We start from the raw sequence: 14,506 nt of genomic DNA on the forward strand, positions 1-14,506 counted from the left end.
AGCACCCCAAACCCAGCCAGGAATCACAGAATGGTCTGGGCTGGAAGGGGCCTCCAAAGCTCAGCCCAATGCCCTGCACTCAGCAGGGACATCCTCCACTAGAGCGGCCTGCCCACAGCCCTCTCCAGCCTCACCTTCAGTATCTCCAGCCATGGGCCCCAAACACCTCCCTGGGCAACCTGTTGCAGGGTTCCAGCAGCCTCCTGCTGCAGAACTTGTTCCTCACAGCCAATCTCAATCTGCTCTGCTCTAGTTTGCAGCCATTGCTCTCATCCTGTCCCTGCAGGCCTCTGGCAGCAGTCATCCACCTGTAGAGGATTTATTGTAACCGAACCCATTCTGTGCAAAGAGTGGATGAAAAGTTGTCTGCTGTGTTTGAAAGCCACTGCATGACCTTGTGCAACCTACACCCCACTACAGCAGCTCTGCACAGCAGCAGGTCACAGAGTCCACCCAACCCACTTCTGCAATTGGCTGCACTCTTCCTTGCAGACTGGAGCCTGAGGTTTGCTGTAGGCTCTTCAGCAAGACCTGCTTCTGAGGATCTGTGAAGTAGGAAGGTCAAGAAGGACCCAATCAAAGATAGCAGCAGGAGGCCTGTCTCTGCCAGCTGCTCAAGCATACGATGCCCAGCCAGCACTGGGGGCCCTCCCAGCCATGCCAGCTGCTTTCCTTCCTTTGCCCAGGCTGTAGAAAGCAGGCCCAGGCTGCTCCTCCAGCAGGTCCAACTCCATGAGACGGAACTGAGTCGTCAGTTTGTTCACCATTCTCTTCAGGGTGACAAAGGTGGTGACCACTTGGAAGGTGAGGAAGAGGGCAAAGATGGCATGGATGGCACGCTCTGCTGGCTGGTTCCTCAGCTCTTCATTGAACAACAAGAAGAGAATGAGAGGCAGCTGCAGGAGGAGGCTGAGGAGCCAAAAGCCTGCCAGCTCGGGGACCTAGCAGAGGGAGACAGCACCCATTAGAAAGTGGCAGCTGGAGAGGGAAAAACCCAACCTCACTTCCTTCATCTGTCAGCAGCAGCAGGTAAGCAGCACATGGCACACCTGGGGGTTTGTATTGGCACACTCTGGTTTTGACCAGACCTGGTATCCATGGACTCATGGAATGAGTTGGCTTAGAAGGCACCTCCAAGACCATCCAGCTCCAACTCCCTGCCATGGGCAGGGACACCTCCCACCAGTCCAGGTTGCTCAAGGCCTCATCCAACCTGGCCTGGAACACCTCCAAGGAGGGGGCAGCCACAGCCTCCCTGGGCAATCTGTGCCAGTGTCTCCCCACCCTCACTGGCAAGAGTTTCCTCCTAATCTCCAGTCTCAATCTGCCCTCCTTAAGCTTCAATCTATTGCCCCTTTTCCTGCCACTAAAAGCCCTTGTAAGCTGAAGGTTGTGTGGCCACTCAGGGAGACTTGGGCAGGCTGAGAGCTGAGCAGAAAGGAACCTACTGAGGCTCAGCAAGGATGAGTGCAGAGTCCTGCCCCTGGGAAGGAAGAATAAACTGCAGCAGGTCAGGCTGTGAGGTGATCTGCTGGGGAGCAGTCCTGTGCAGAAGGAGCTGGCAGTGCTGGTGCACAGCAAGTTCTGCATGGGCAGCAATGTGCCCTTGTGGCCAAGAAGGCCAAGGGCATCCTGGGGGGCATTAAGAAGAGTGTGGGCAGCAGATCCAGGGAGGTTCTTCTCTTCCTCTGCTCTGCCCTGGTGAAGCCCCACCTGGAATACTGCATCCAGTTCTGGGCTCCCCAGTTCAAGAGGGACAGGGATCTGCCTGAGAGAGTCCAAGGGAGAGCTGCAAGGATGCTGAAGGGCCTGGAGCACTGCCTGATGAGGAGAGGTTGAGAGCCCTGGGGCTGCTTAGTCTGCAGAGGAGAAGGCTGAGAGGGGACCTGAGCAATGTCTATCAACAGCTGAGGGATGGGGATCAGGAAGGCAGGGACAGGGACAGCACCAGGGGCAGTGGATGGAAACTGCAGCACAGGAAGCTCCACCTCAACATGAGGAAGAGCTTCTTGACTGTAAGGGTGCCAGAGCCCTGGCACAGGCTGCCCAGAGAGGTTGTGGAGTCTCCTTCTCTGGAGCCCTTCCAGCCCTGTCTGGATGTGTTCCTGTGTGACCTGCACTGGATTCTCTGGTCCTGCTCTGGCAGGGGTTGGACTGGAAGCTCTCCAGAGGTCCCTTTCAACCCCTGCCCCCCTGTGATCTGTCCCTTGCTAGCTGTTAGTGCTGTCCTCCTAGCTCAGCTAAACCTTTCACACTTGCTTCCTTCTCAAGCATGCAGACAAGCACAGAGGTTTGTTGGCCAGGGAGAACCAATTTCACCTTTACCTGAATGCCAGGGTTTCTCTTTGCACCTGAAAGAGTTTAATGCTCAGCTGTAAAAATGGCTTGACTGTTTCAGATGGATTGAAGTCCATCTGCAGGGCTGACCAAACAGTTTTTGGGAGCAAGAGGACACTCTGCTGAGGGAAAAAAAGTCTTGGAACACAGAAATTGAAGGGAGAAGCTGATGTCAGGCAGATGGAAGATGCAGACTGTAACTTAAGAAGAATAAATACCTCCTGGGATGAAAGCTGTGAGATGAACAGGTAGAGAGCATTTCAATGATGCTGAGTGCAGCCAGGAGGTCACCTACCTTCTCCTGCAGATTGCCCATGTACCCCAGGTAGAGCCGAATGACCTCGATCAGAGAGCCCAGGACCACGATGGTGACCAGGATGAACTTGCAGTAATCCGACAAGGCCTGATACTAGAGAGAAAAGAAGAGAGCTGCTGCTGTGCTGCTCCACAACAGCCTGCTTGGGGTGGACAGGCTTGAATTGGGCTTCAAATACTCTATCTCCAACTTTAAATAATTCCCAAATAATTCTAATCATCATAGAATCAGTGAGGTTGGCAAACGTCTCTAAGTCCAACTGTAACCCGCTACCATGGCCACTAAACCACATCCTGAAACACCACAGCTACAGCTTCTCCAACACCTCCAGGGATGGGGACTCCATCACCTCCCTGGGCAGCCTCTTCCAACCACTCTCTCGGGAAAGAATTTTTTCCTAGTGTCCAACCTAACCCTTCCCTGGCACAATTTCAGGCCATTTCCTCTCGTCCTGTTGCTGGCTGCATGGGAGAAGAGACCAACCCCAGCCTCTGCTCAGGGAGCTGTGGAGAGCAACAAGGTCTCCCCTCAGCCTTCTCTTCTCCACACTAAACACCCCCATCTCCCCCAACCTCTCCTCATATGATGCCCTTCAAACCCTTCTCCAGCCTCTTTGCACATCTCTGGACACCATCCAGCTCCTCACTGTCCTTCCTGTGCTGTGGTGCCCAGAACTGAACCCAGCACTCAAGCTGTGGCCTCACCAGGGTCCAGTACAGGAGCACCACCACTGCCCTGCTCCTGCTGGACACTGGTTTTGATCCAGGCCAGGATGCTGGTGGCCTTCTTGGCTATGTGGCCACACTGCTGGCTCATGTTCAGCACCACCACCTCCAAATCCTTTCCCACTGGGCACTTTCCAGCCCCTCTGTCCCAAGCCTGCAGTGTTCATGGGGTGGTTGTTCCCCAGGGGCAGGACCCAGCCCTTGGCCTTGTTAAACCTCATGTCCATGGATTCAACCTCTCCAGATCTCCCTGCAGAGCCTTCCTGCTTGTGAGCAGCTCAGCACTGCTGCTCAGTTTTGTGTCCTCTGCAAACTTGCTGGTGGTGCCCTGGATCCCCTCATCCCAATCATTAATGAAGACATTAAACAGACCTGGCTCCAGCACCAAGCCGTGGGGCACACAGCTGGGGACTGGCCATCAGCTGGATTTAACTCCATTGATCAAAACTCCTTGGGCCTGACCTCCAGTCTGGTTTTATCCAGCAAAGAGTGCACCTGTCCATGCCATGCACCACTAGGCCCACAAGAACTAACCCCAGTAAGCTCTATCTCAGTGGCAGGAGGTGCTTGGTCAGGACTATATGAGCTTTGCAAACCATCCCTTTCCTGTGCAGACTGCCATGGGTGATCCTGCTTTTGACTTGATGATCTCTGGAGGTCCCTTCCAACCTTTACCATTGTGTGACTCTGATTCTAGACTCACCTTCAGCCAGAGCATGATGACTGTGCTGAGCCACCAAAAGGGGAAATAATAAACGTTGAAGTAGAGAGCCATCTGCAGGGGCAAACTGGAAAGGACTTCTTCACCTGTACACAGAGACAAGACTTCATCACTCTTGGTCTGTTCTACACTTCACAGCATCACAGTGTTAGGGGCTGGAAGGGACCTCCAAAGCTCATCCAGTCCAACTCCCTTGCCAGAGCAGGGGCACCTACAGCAGATCACACAGGAACACAGACACAGGTGAGGTTTGAGTATCTCCAGGGAGGGAGACTCCACAACCCCCCTGGGCAGCCTGTTCCAGAGTTCTGTCACCCTCACCAGGAAAAAGAGATCTTCCCTCGTTTCCATGGAACTTCCTATGCCTCAGCTTGCAGCAGTGCCCCTTGTCCTGGCACTGGGCATCACCCAGCAGAGCCTGGCTCCAGCCTCCTGCCACTCACCTGCACATCTTTATAAACAGCAGTGAGGGCAGCCCTCAGACTCCTCCTCTCCAAGTCCCAGCTCCTCAGTCTCTTCTCCTAAGGAAAATGTTCACTGTCTGCAGCAGCTTTGTGGCTCTGGGCTTTTCCCAGCCATTCCCTGAGGTCCTTCTTGAGCTGAGGGCCCCAGAACTGGACACATTACTCCAGATGTGGGCTCAGCAGGGCAGAGCAGAGGGGCAGGAGAACCTCTCTGGACCTCCTGACCACAGTCCTTCTAATCCATCCCAGGATGCCCTTGGCCTTCTTGGCCCCAAAGGCACCTTGCTGGCTCATGGGCACCCTTCTGCCCACCAGGACCTCCCCAGGTCCCTCTCCCCAGAGCTACTCTCTAGGAGGTCATTCCCCAGCCTGTACTAGTCCATGAGGATGCTCTTCCCCAGGTGTCACTCTCCCTCTGCCCTTGCTGGGTTCCACTCCATTTCTCCCTGCCCAGAACTGCAGCCTAAGTCTCCCTGAACAGCAGCCCAGCCTGGGGGGGTGTCACCGCTGCTCCCAGCCTGGTGCCACCAGCACACTTGCTGGCAGTGCTCCACATTCACAGGGAGACATAAGGAGAGTTCTCACCAGTTTGTGTTTGTTTTCCTTCCCTTTACCAATCCAGGTCTGTACCCTGCAGTGTGGAACCCAGATAGAGAGAACCCTCCCCTAGGTAACACCACCCTGGTTGTGCCCTCTGGAAATCTTCTTTCTGCTTGTGGGAGCTGGAGAGCTGTGGGTGCCTTGCTGCTCTGGAGACCCTCTGGAGGGGGTTCACAGGGTAAGAGGTAGCTTAGGGTCTCAGACCTGTGCTGAGCTTTTCCTGAGCACTTTTGAAGAAAGTGACCTTTCCTGTTTGCATCAAATCCATTTCCAATTGGACCGTTTCAAATCTGTGGCAGACTGAAAGCTTCCCCTTTAAAGCCTGGGGAGAATAAAATGTATTGCTGGGATGCAGAGGAATGCAGAAGGCTGAGTTCTGTGCACTCCCCTTTACTTCAGCCCCCACCAGCCTCCTCTCTCATGTTTCCCCCAAATGAAGTGGGCACAGGAACAGCTTCACTGTGACCTCTGGGTTGCATTCAGCTGCTGTGCCCCTGGCCTGTCAGTGGTGAGCCTTGAAAATCAGTCTCAACAGTCACACTGCCTCACTTCCAGCCTCTGCTGACACTGCCTTCTCCTTTTGTACTTTCAGGATCACAGGATTGTCAGGGCTGGAAGGGACCTCAAGGATCATCCAGCTCCAACCCCCCTGCCGTGGACAGGTACACTTCCCACTAGATCAGGTTGCCCAGAGCCACATGCAGCCTGGCCTTCCACCACCTCCCTGGGCAACCTGTGCCAGTCTCTCACCACCCTCATGGTCAAGAACTTCTTCCTAGTGTCTAACCTGAATCTGCTCTCCTCTAGCTTGCATCCATTCCCCCCAGTCCTATCGCTACCTGACAGCCTAAAAAGTCCCTCCCCAGATTTCTTGTGGCCCACTTCAGACCCTGGAAGGCCACAATAAGGTCTGTTGGGAGCCTCTCCAGACTGAACAGCCCCAACTCTCTTAGCCTGTCCCCACAGCAGAGCAGCTGCAGCTCTCTGCTCATCCTTGTGACCCTTCTCTGGACACCTTCCAGCACCACCAGATCTCCCCTCTAACAGGGGTTCAAACCACTCTCATACCTTTGTTCCATCCCAGCCTGGCATCCTGTCCCCAGTCCAGCCACAGGTAGCCTGGTACAGTCTGTTCCAGAAGTCTTTTATGCCAGCTGCAGAAGTACTCATGGTAGCTACTAGACTAGGTGGGAGGGGAGAGGATTTGGGAACAGAACTGGGACAGACCTTAAGGGTAGGAAGGGTGTGGAAGGCAGAGACTTGTACTGAAACAGAAGGTGCAAGACAGGCAATATAAATACTTGTTTTAATCATCCAAGTTTCAAGCATTCATACTTTTGTACCCCTCTAGGCACTCCAAAAGCAGTCCCACTCTCTGCCTAACGTTGTCCCAGCTGGCCTCATGGATGGCAGGAAGACTCTGCAGGGCACCCAGACCCAACCCTCACCCACTGCTTTATCCTTCAAGAAAGTATGACCATCTAATTGCCACTGACTGCCTTGATGATGTGTTGGATGCAAATCCAGCATCTGATGGCCATAAAACCAGAGAAGCCAAGTGCTGGGATTCCAGTCATGATGCCAATATTTCAGGTATCCCAAAGGCTCCCTTGACATAGCCTGGGAGCTTCAGCTCCTGCTCCAGTTTGAAAACTCTGCTGCAGATGAAGGGTTAGCAGTGTAAGCTCATTCTAATGCCATCTTTCTATCCCTGCCTTGAAATGAAGCCTATTTTCTGGCATGGTGAACCTCATGAGGTTCAACAAGAACAGGTTCAGGGTCCTGCATCTGGGATAGAATAATCCTCACTACGATCCCAGTCTAGGGGAGAAGGGAATAGAAAGCAGCCCTGAGGAACAAGACTTGGGTGTGCTGGTGGGGGAGAAGCTGGGCAGGAGGCAGCAATGGGCACTGGCAGCACAGAAGGCCGAGGGCAGCCTGGGCTGCATCCAAAGCAGCGTGGCCAGAGAGGGAGAGAGGGGATCCTGCCCCTCTGCTCTGCTGAGACCTCACCTGCAGGGCTGGGGCCAGCTCTGGGGCCCTCAGCACAGGAAGGACATGGACCTGATGGAGAGGGTCCAGAGGAAGGTTCAGAGCAGCTCTGCTGTGGGCACAGGCTGAGGGAGCTGGGGGTGTGCAGCCTGGTGAAGAGAAGGCTCCAGGCAGACCTATGAGCAGCCTGCCAGGACCCAAAGGGGCTACAAGAAGGCTGCAGAGGGACTGCTGCCAAAGGCCTGCAGGGACAGGACGAGGGCAAAGGCTGCAAAGTAGAGCAGAGCAGATTGAGATTGGCTGTGAGGAACAAGTTCTGCAGCAGGAGGCTGCTGGAGCACTCCAACAGGTTGCCCAGGGAGGTGTTTGGGGCCCATGGCTGGAGATACTGAAGGTGAGGCTGGAGAGGGCTGTGGGTAGGCTGCTCTAGTGGAGGATGTCCCTGCTGAGTGCAGGGGGTTGGGCCCAGAGCAGCCTGTGAAAAGCCAGGCAGTAGTGTGATGGTCAGTCTGATACTAGAGCAGCTCAGTGAGGTGCAGCTGTGGAGAACAGCGTTTGAAATCCTGGTCTCCAAGAGGCTAATGTGATGATTGGTTGCAGTGGGTTGAGTATTTCTTCTGGCAGCTTTCAGAATGGGAAATTACTGAAAACAGAATCATAGAATGGCTTTGGGTTGGAAGGGAGCTCCAAAGCTCATCCAGTCCAACTCCCCTGCACTCAGCAGGGACATCCTCCACTAAAGCAGTCTGCCCACACAGCCCCCTCCAGCCACACCTTCAGTATCTCCAGGCATGGGCCCCAACCACCTCCCTGGGCAACCTGCTGCAGTATTCCAGCAGCCTCCTGCTGCAGAACCAGTTACTCAAAGAATCATAGAATCAACCAGGATGGAAGAGACCTCCAAGATCATCCAGTCCAACCTATCACCCAGCCCTGAGAGTAAAAAAGAGTATGTGGAGACCAAAACTGGTGCAGGGAAGTGACAAAAGAGTGAAGGAAAATGTGAGAGCCATGCTTTGGTCTGTCCCTGTAGGACAGGCTTGACAGCAGTGCCCTCAGCAGCCCTTGGCTGAACTAAGGAGGGGCCCAAGCAGACAGCATCAGGACAAGAATACCTGACAGAAACTGTTCCAGTAGTTAAGTATTTCTGTGTTGCTTGATGAATGATCAGTAAGCATCAGCAGCATAGCTACACCGAGACAAAGTACTCCTGCCTTGGAAGAAGAGTGACCTTTGCTGAGTGACACAGGCCTGCCGTGGATTGCTCAGCTGAAATGGAAGCAGCCTTTCCCTGCAGACTGTGCTGAAGGCATGAAAAGGGGGCAGGCTGCCCTGCAAGACCATGAACATCTGTCACTGCAACGAGCTTGGCAACACTGGCAGCATGGCACACTGCAAGCTTGAGGCCCAGCTCTAAGCTGAGTACACCTCTTCGTGCTTTGAGCATTTGATGTCCTAACCGTGAAGGCTTACTTGGCTGGAAAACATCAAACAGGGTTCTCTGCTCTGAGTTCTCTCCATAAGTGACTTTTAGTTTTCACCTGGGCACAGGCAGAGATCCTGACACGTGAGTAGCAGTGGATTTTGATCTGCGGTAGTTTATGGGTACCCAAGCACCAAGCCGAAAAGGCAGGTGCAGAGTGGACTCCATACCAGCTGTTAAAGACCCCAATGACTTAAGGAAGCCCATGCCAGGCTAGCAGTAGGTGAGGTGCAAGGTGACAGAGCAGCTGCTGTAGCTGTCCTGCAGACATCCTCCAGACATGCTGCACGGCTGACAGCGACGCTGACCTCATCCAGCTCAGCTCTGCACCCCTGTGCTGCCGGCACCTGTGTCACCAGGCTTACTCTGAGACCCTCTCACACAATCACAGCACGGTGGTGTTGGAATAGAGTTCCAGAGATCATCCAGTCCAACCCTCCTGACTGGAGCAGGGTCACCTAGCACAGGCTGCACAGGAACACATCCAGGTGGGCTTGGAATCTCTCCAGAGAAGCAGGCTCCACAACCTCTCTGGGCAGTGTGCTTCCAGAGCAGGCTGGGCAAGCCACAAAAAGACCTTCCAGGAACTTGGGGGTTTGTTGTTGTTAACTTCACTGCCTGCTCTGGCAGAGAGCTCTGCAACACAATGAAGTGCTGCAGGAAAATTTGGTGCCTGTCACTGCAGGATTGGGAAAACCAATTGTGAGCTCTGAGCCACAGAAAGCGCAGGGCTGGGAAGGGACCTGGGAAGGGGATCAGCTAACCCAACCCCCCCTGCCAGGGCAGGGTCACCCAGAGCAGGTGGCACAGGGACACATCCGAGCCAGATTGGAAAGGCTCCAGAGATGGAGATTCCACAGCCTTTCTGGGCAGCCTGCTCCAGGGCTCTGTCACCCTCCTCAAGTTCAGCTGGGTACCAGTGTGTACCCATTGCCCCCCATGCTGTCCCTGGGCACCACCAAAAAGAGCCCAGTTCCAGCCTCTTGCCCCCCACTTTTGGCCCTTGCTGAGCATCGCTCAGATGCCCTTTGGGGCTGCTCTTTGCCAGGCTCTCAGCCTCTGCTCCTCACAGAGCTGCTCCAGGCTCCTGCTCCAGGCTCCTGAGCAGGTTGTAGCCTCCCCTGGGTGCTCTCCAGTAGTTCCCTGTCCCCCTTGAACTGAGGAGCCCAGACCGGGAGCCAGCTCTCCAGGTGAGGCCTCAGCAGGGCAGAGCGGGCAGAGAAGCTCCCTCCACCTTCTGGCTACCCTTTTCTTGGTGCACCCCAGAAGACCCTTGGCCTCCTTGGCCATGAGGGCACACGGCTGGCTTGCTGCCCGCCGGCACCCCCAGGTCCTTCTCTGCAGAGCTGCTTCCCAGCAGGGCAGCCCTCAGCCGGCCTGGGGCCGAGGGTCACCTGCGGCAGGCACAGGACCCTGCCCTTGCTCTCCTTCCTCATCCGAGCCACTGCCCTCTGCTTGACGAACTGCCTTGCGCAGGAGCAACTCTTGAGCTGGGACACCTGCTCAGCCCCAGGCTCTCAGCCCCTGCTCCTCACAGAGCTGTTCCAGGCCCCTCCGCTGGGCTCCCTGCAGCAGTTCCCTGTCCCTCGTCTCCCTGACCCCTCGATCCGGAGGAGAGTAACGGGGCTCCGGGACCGGCCTGCCCACGACGGTGGAGTGAGGAGCTGCGGCTGCCCCAGCCGGCGGCACGGCTCTGCCCGAGGGGGAACGGGGAGAGCGCCGAGACCGCCTCGCCGCTGCCACCCCCCACGGCCCCAGCGCCGCCAGCCGCCGCCGTCGTTACCCCCGGGCCGCTCCCCCGCCGCCGCCGCCGCCATGTTCGCTGCCGGCCGCTGCCCGCCGAGCCGCTGCGCTGTACCTGCGTGCTCGGGCGGGCGCTGCGGGCCGGCGGCGCTGCTGTCGGTGAAGACGCGGCGGCTGAAGGAGCCCAGCCGCCTCCGCAGCGGCTCGGGCAGCGACATGCTACCGCCTGGCCCTGCGGCCTGGCTGCGGCCGCACAGGGGACGCGCAGGCGCGGGCAGGGCAAGGGGAGGCGCCGCCGGCTGCTGGCCGGCCCTGGGCCGACGGAGTGGCAGAGGCACGGCGTGGCTGAGGCTGCAGCGGGGCTCTGGGAGCGCCCAGCCCTGCCGGTCACCCAGCGCGGAGTGACAGAGACACAGCGCCGCTGAGGCTGCAGCGGGGCTCTGGGAGCGCCCAGCCCTGCCGGTCACCCAGCGCGGAGTGACAGAGACACAGCGCCGCTGAGGCTGCAGCGGGGCTCTGGGAGCGCCCAGCCCTGCCGGTCACCCAGCGCGGAGTGACAGGGACACAGCATCGGGGCTCTGGGAGCGCCCAGCCCTGCCGGTCACCCAGCGCGGAGTGACAGGGACACAGCGCCGCTGAGGCTGCAGCGGGGCTCTGGGAGCGCCCAGCCCTGCCGGTCACCCAGCGCCACCACAGCGACCAGAGCACTGAACGCCACAGCCGAGCTTGCCCGGAACACCTGCAGGGACGGCGACTCCACCACCTCCCAGGGCAACCCACTCCAGTCTCTAATTCCCCTTTCCATCAGGAAGTGCTTCCTAACATCCAACCTAACCCTCCCCTGGCACAGCTTCAGGCCATGCCCTCTTCTCCTGTCACAAGCTACCTGGGAGCAGAGCCTGACCCCACCTGACTACAGCTTCCCTTCAGGTAGTTGTTGCCGTGGTAGGCCTGAATAGGCCAGAGTAGGCCTGGCTTGCCCAGACTTGTTTTGCTGCTCTCCCTCCTTCTGCTATGGGGAGAAGCAAGCATGGTAAATAGGGCAGAGAACCTGGGGCCATGGAATCTAAGGACCCTGGCTTGCCCAGACTTGTTTTGCTGCTCTCCCTTCTCCTGCTACGGGGAGAAGCAAGCACGGGAAATAGGGCAGAGAACCTGGGGCCATGGAATCTAAGGACCCTGGCTTGCCCAGACTTGTTTTGCTGCTCTCCCTTCTCCTGCTACGGGGAGAAGCAAGCACGGGAAATAGGGCAGAGAACCTGGGGCCATGGAATCTAAGGACCCTGGCTTGCCCAGACTTGTTTTGCTCCTGCTTGCATCCTGTGGTAAACAAGGTACACACACTTGGCTTGTGCCTGCCTTGTGCAAGGCCTATGTTTTCCCAGATTTGGGTCAAGCAAGCCTATGGCTTCACCTAATATGGTCAAACTCAGCTACTTGCCATTTTGATTGACTAATTTGTGTCCAAAGGTCCATTAGTCTCAGGCCATATTGATAAAAAGAGATGAGCAGGTAGCACAATGTGCTCTGCTGTTGTATTGGTGCCTGCTTGCCTGCTGTTGCCTGCTACTATTGCTCTCTGCTTCTGGTGGTATTATGCCTCACTGCCTTACTCCCTTCTGCAGCATTATGCTTTGCTAAGCTATAAGTTAGCTCTCCTGAACTCTCTGCAAACTCCCTGCTTTGAGTTTACCAGTTTACCAGGAATAAGCTCTGAGTGCTTCCACGTGATCAGCCTGCACAGCCAGTGTGACATCGTGCTGAGACTGCACATTGCAAGACATCCTGTCTACACCTGAAAGTCTCCTGCCAAGGCAGGAAGCCCTGGAGGTACACAGATCATCCAGAGGAGCCAGCACCAGGACAAAGATCGTCTGATTCCTTTTCCCCAGCACCCTGTGTAAGAGGGGAGGATTGGTATGCGACTGATCTGACTTAGGGGAAACAGGCCAAGAGTTGCCAGGTTACCAGAGATAAGAACAGAGTCTGTGAGCTCTCAAGTGATAAATCTAAGGAAAACAAGAGCCTGCAAGTACCATCCCTGTAATCAGAGGCCAAAATGTGGTGTTGGCTAAACAGTATGTGGAGCCAGCAATGACCCTGAAAGGCTCTGCAGAGGACAACCAGCCGCAAAGGGAGCTGAAGATGATGAAGGCTCCCCTTGCTAGGTGGTCGTGCAACCACCAAAGCCAGCAGTGCACTTGGGCAGTAGGGAAGGGCATTCTATAACAAACTGTGAAATAAGGGAGGAGCTTGGTTGTGCTTGGTTTGGCCTTCTGGGACATACAGGCCGCACATCACAGGATTCTGAACACATATAAACCGAGAGCATAGGCAGGTGAGGTGTGAGCGGCGCCAGTCTCACCAGCGGAACAAGTGCTGCTTGCTCCACGGTGGGCATGCTTGCCTTTCCAGACAGCTCTGCTATCTGTGCATCTCAGGAGCTTCGCTGGCCAGTGGGATAGGGTGAGTACAGCCTGTCCTTCAATCTATAGAGCTACTTGGGATTGTTTGTCATATCTTATTTAGCATTGGAGTTTCTCCCTTTATGGCTATGGCATGTGAGCCATAGGTATTGTGGTTTCCAATATACCTTTCTTGTTCTGGTTTTATTGTTTAAGCTATAATAAGAACTGAAACTGTACCTGGAGAGGGGTACCCATGTGTAAGAGCATTCCCTGGTCCTCAAACAACTCACTGTGAAGTCTTGTAACAATCAGAAGCCTCAGCGGCTCACAAGACATTGACAGAACCCTCTGCAAGTGTTTGGGTAGTGTTAGAAGCTGCAGTTAGTCCTGGGGAATTGGGGCACTAATATTTTGTGAGTAACTGGTTAGACCACACCTTGAGTACTGTGTTCAGTTCTGGGCCCCCCAGTTTAGGAGGGACATTGAGATGCTTGAGAGTGTCCAGAGAAGGGTGACGAGGCTGGTGAGAGGCCTTGAGCACAGCCCTACGAGGAGAGGCTGAGGAAGCTGGGATTGTTTAGCCTGGAGAGGAGGAGGCTCAGGGGTGACCTTATTGCTGTCTGCAACTACCTGAGGGGTGGTTGTGGCCAGGAGGAGGTTGCTCTCTTCTCTCAGGTGGCCAGCGCCAGAATGAGAGGACACAGCCTCAGGCTGTGCCAGGGGAGATTTAGGCTCAAGGTGAGGAGAAAGTTCTTCACTGAGAGAGTCATTGGGCACTGGAATGGGCTGCCCGGGGAGGTGGTGGAGTCGCCATCCCTGGGGCTGTTCAAGGCAGGATTGGACGTGGCACTTGGTGCCATGGTCTGGCCTTGAGCTCTGTGGTAAAGGGTTGGACTTGATGATCTGTGAGGTCTCTTCCAACCCTGATGATACTGTGATACTGTGATAAATCATTTAAGCCTTTTGTAATTCACCAACTGCCTTCTACTGTAAGCAGAAAGGGGCTTCTTGGGTCCATCTAGTAGACAAGCAGAGTAATTAACTGAAGCTGTGTGTTGACTGCAGGAACCTTCTCTTCCAGTTCAATTAATGTGTGTATTTTTGCTAGTTGTTTCTTAAACGTTCAAGATACTATAGAACCATAGAATCAACCAGGTTGGGAGAGACCTCCAAGATCATCCAGTCCAACCTAGCACCCAGCCCTAGCCAATTAACTAGACTATGGCACTAAGTGCCTCATCCAGTCTTTTCTTGAACACCTCCAGGGACAGTGACTCCACCACCTCCCTTGGCAGCCTATTCCAATGCCAGTCACTCTCTCTGGGAAGAGTTTCCTCCTAATATCCAGTCTATACCTGCCCTGGCACAACTTGAGGCTGTGTCCCCTCATTCTGTTGCTGGTTGTCTGGGAGAAGAGACCAACCCTACCTGGCTACAACCTCCCTTCAGATAGCTGTAGAAAGCAATGAGGTCTGCAGGGTTCTGTAGAGGATTGGAGGGGTCTGCAGGGGTGTGCAGGTGTTTGATGAGTTCTGTAGGGGTCTGAAGGGGACTGCAGGGATGTGCAGGTGTTTGATGAGTTCTGTAGGGGTCTGAAGGGGACTGCAGGGGTGTGCTGGTGTTTGATGAGTTCTGTAGGGGTCTGAAGGGGTTTGCAGGGGTCTGTGGAGGTCAGCAGAGATCTGCAGGGTGTGGTAGCTGCTCAAAAACCTTCTCT

The 14,506-nt window shown here is 55.4% G+C and overlaps 1 protein-coding gene and 1 long non-coding RNA gene across 2 annotated transcripts; one reads left to right on the plus strand and one right to left on the minus strand.

Moving 5' to 3' along the window:
* Nucleotides 1–303: 303 nt before the first annotated feature.
* TMEM17 (transmembrane protein 17) lies at nt 304–10,645 on the minus strand. The gene is made up of 4 exons (XM_064146292.1): nt 10,497–10,645; nt 4,082–4,185; nt 2,633–2,746; nt 304–941 (listed from the first exon to the last, which is right to left on the minus strand). The coding sequence occupies exons 1-4, from the start codon at nt 10,597–10,599 to the stop codon at nt 615–617; spliced, it is 648 nt and encodes a 215-aa protein (XP_064002362.1). The 5' UTR covers nt 10,600–10,645; the 3' UTR covers nt 304–614.
* On the plus strand, nt 937–7,584 carry LOC135176871 (uncharacterized). The gene is made up of 4 exons (XR_010302859.1): nt 937–1,029; nt 5,186–5,341; nt 5,756–5,825; nt 6,515–7,584. It is a non-coding gene; the product is annotated as an uncharacterized LOC135176871 (long non-coding RNA).
* Nucleotides 10,646–14,506: the final 3,861 nt, after the last annotated feature.

This window comes from Pogoniulus pusillus, chromosome 7, assembly GCF_015220805.1.
Source record: "Pogoniulus pusillus isolate bPogPus1 chromosome 7, bPogPus1.pri, whole genome shotgun sequence".
Classification (NCBI taxonomy): domain Eukaryota; kingdom Metazoa; phylum Chordata; class Aves; order Piciformes; family Lybiidae; genus Pogoniulus; species Pogoniulus pusillus.

Bases quoted from the DNA above. Each gene is read 5' to 3' on its own strand.
- TMEM17 (XM_064146292.1), bottom strand. From the start codon at position 10,599: ATGTCGCTGCCCGAGCCGCTGCGGAGGCGGCTGGGCTCCTTCAGCCGC. The intron at 2,747-4,081 runs GTGAGTCTAGAA...TTTTCTCTCTAG, and splicing joins TCATCATGCTCTGGCTGAAG to TATCAGGCCTTGTCGGATTA. The intron at 942-2,632 runs GTAGGTGACCTC...TCCCTCTGCTAG, and splicing joins TGGGCAATCTGCAGGAGAAG to GTCCCCGAGCTGGCAGGCTT.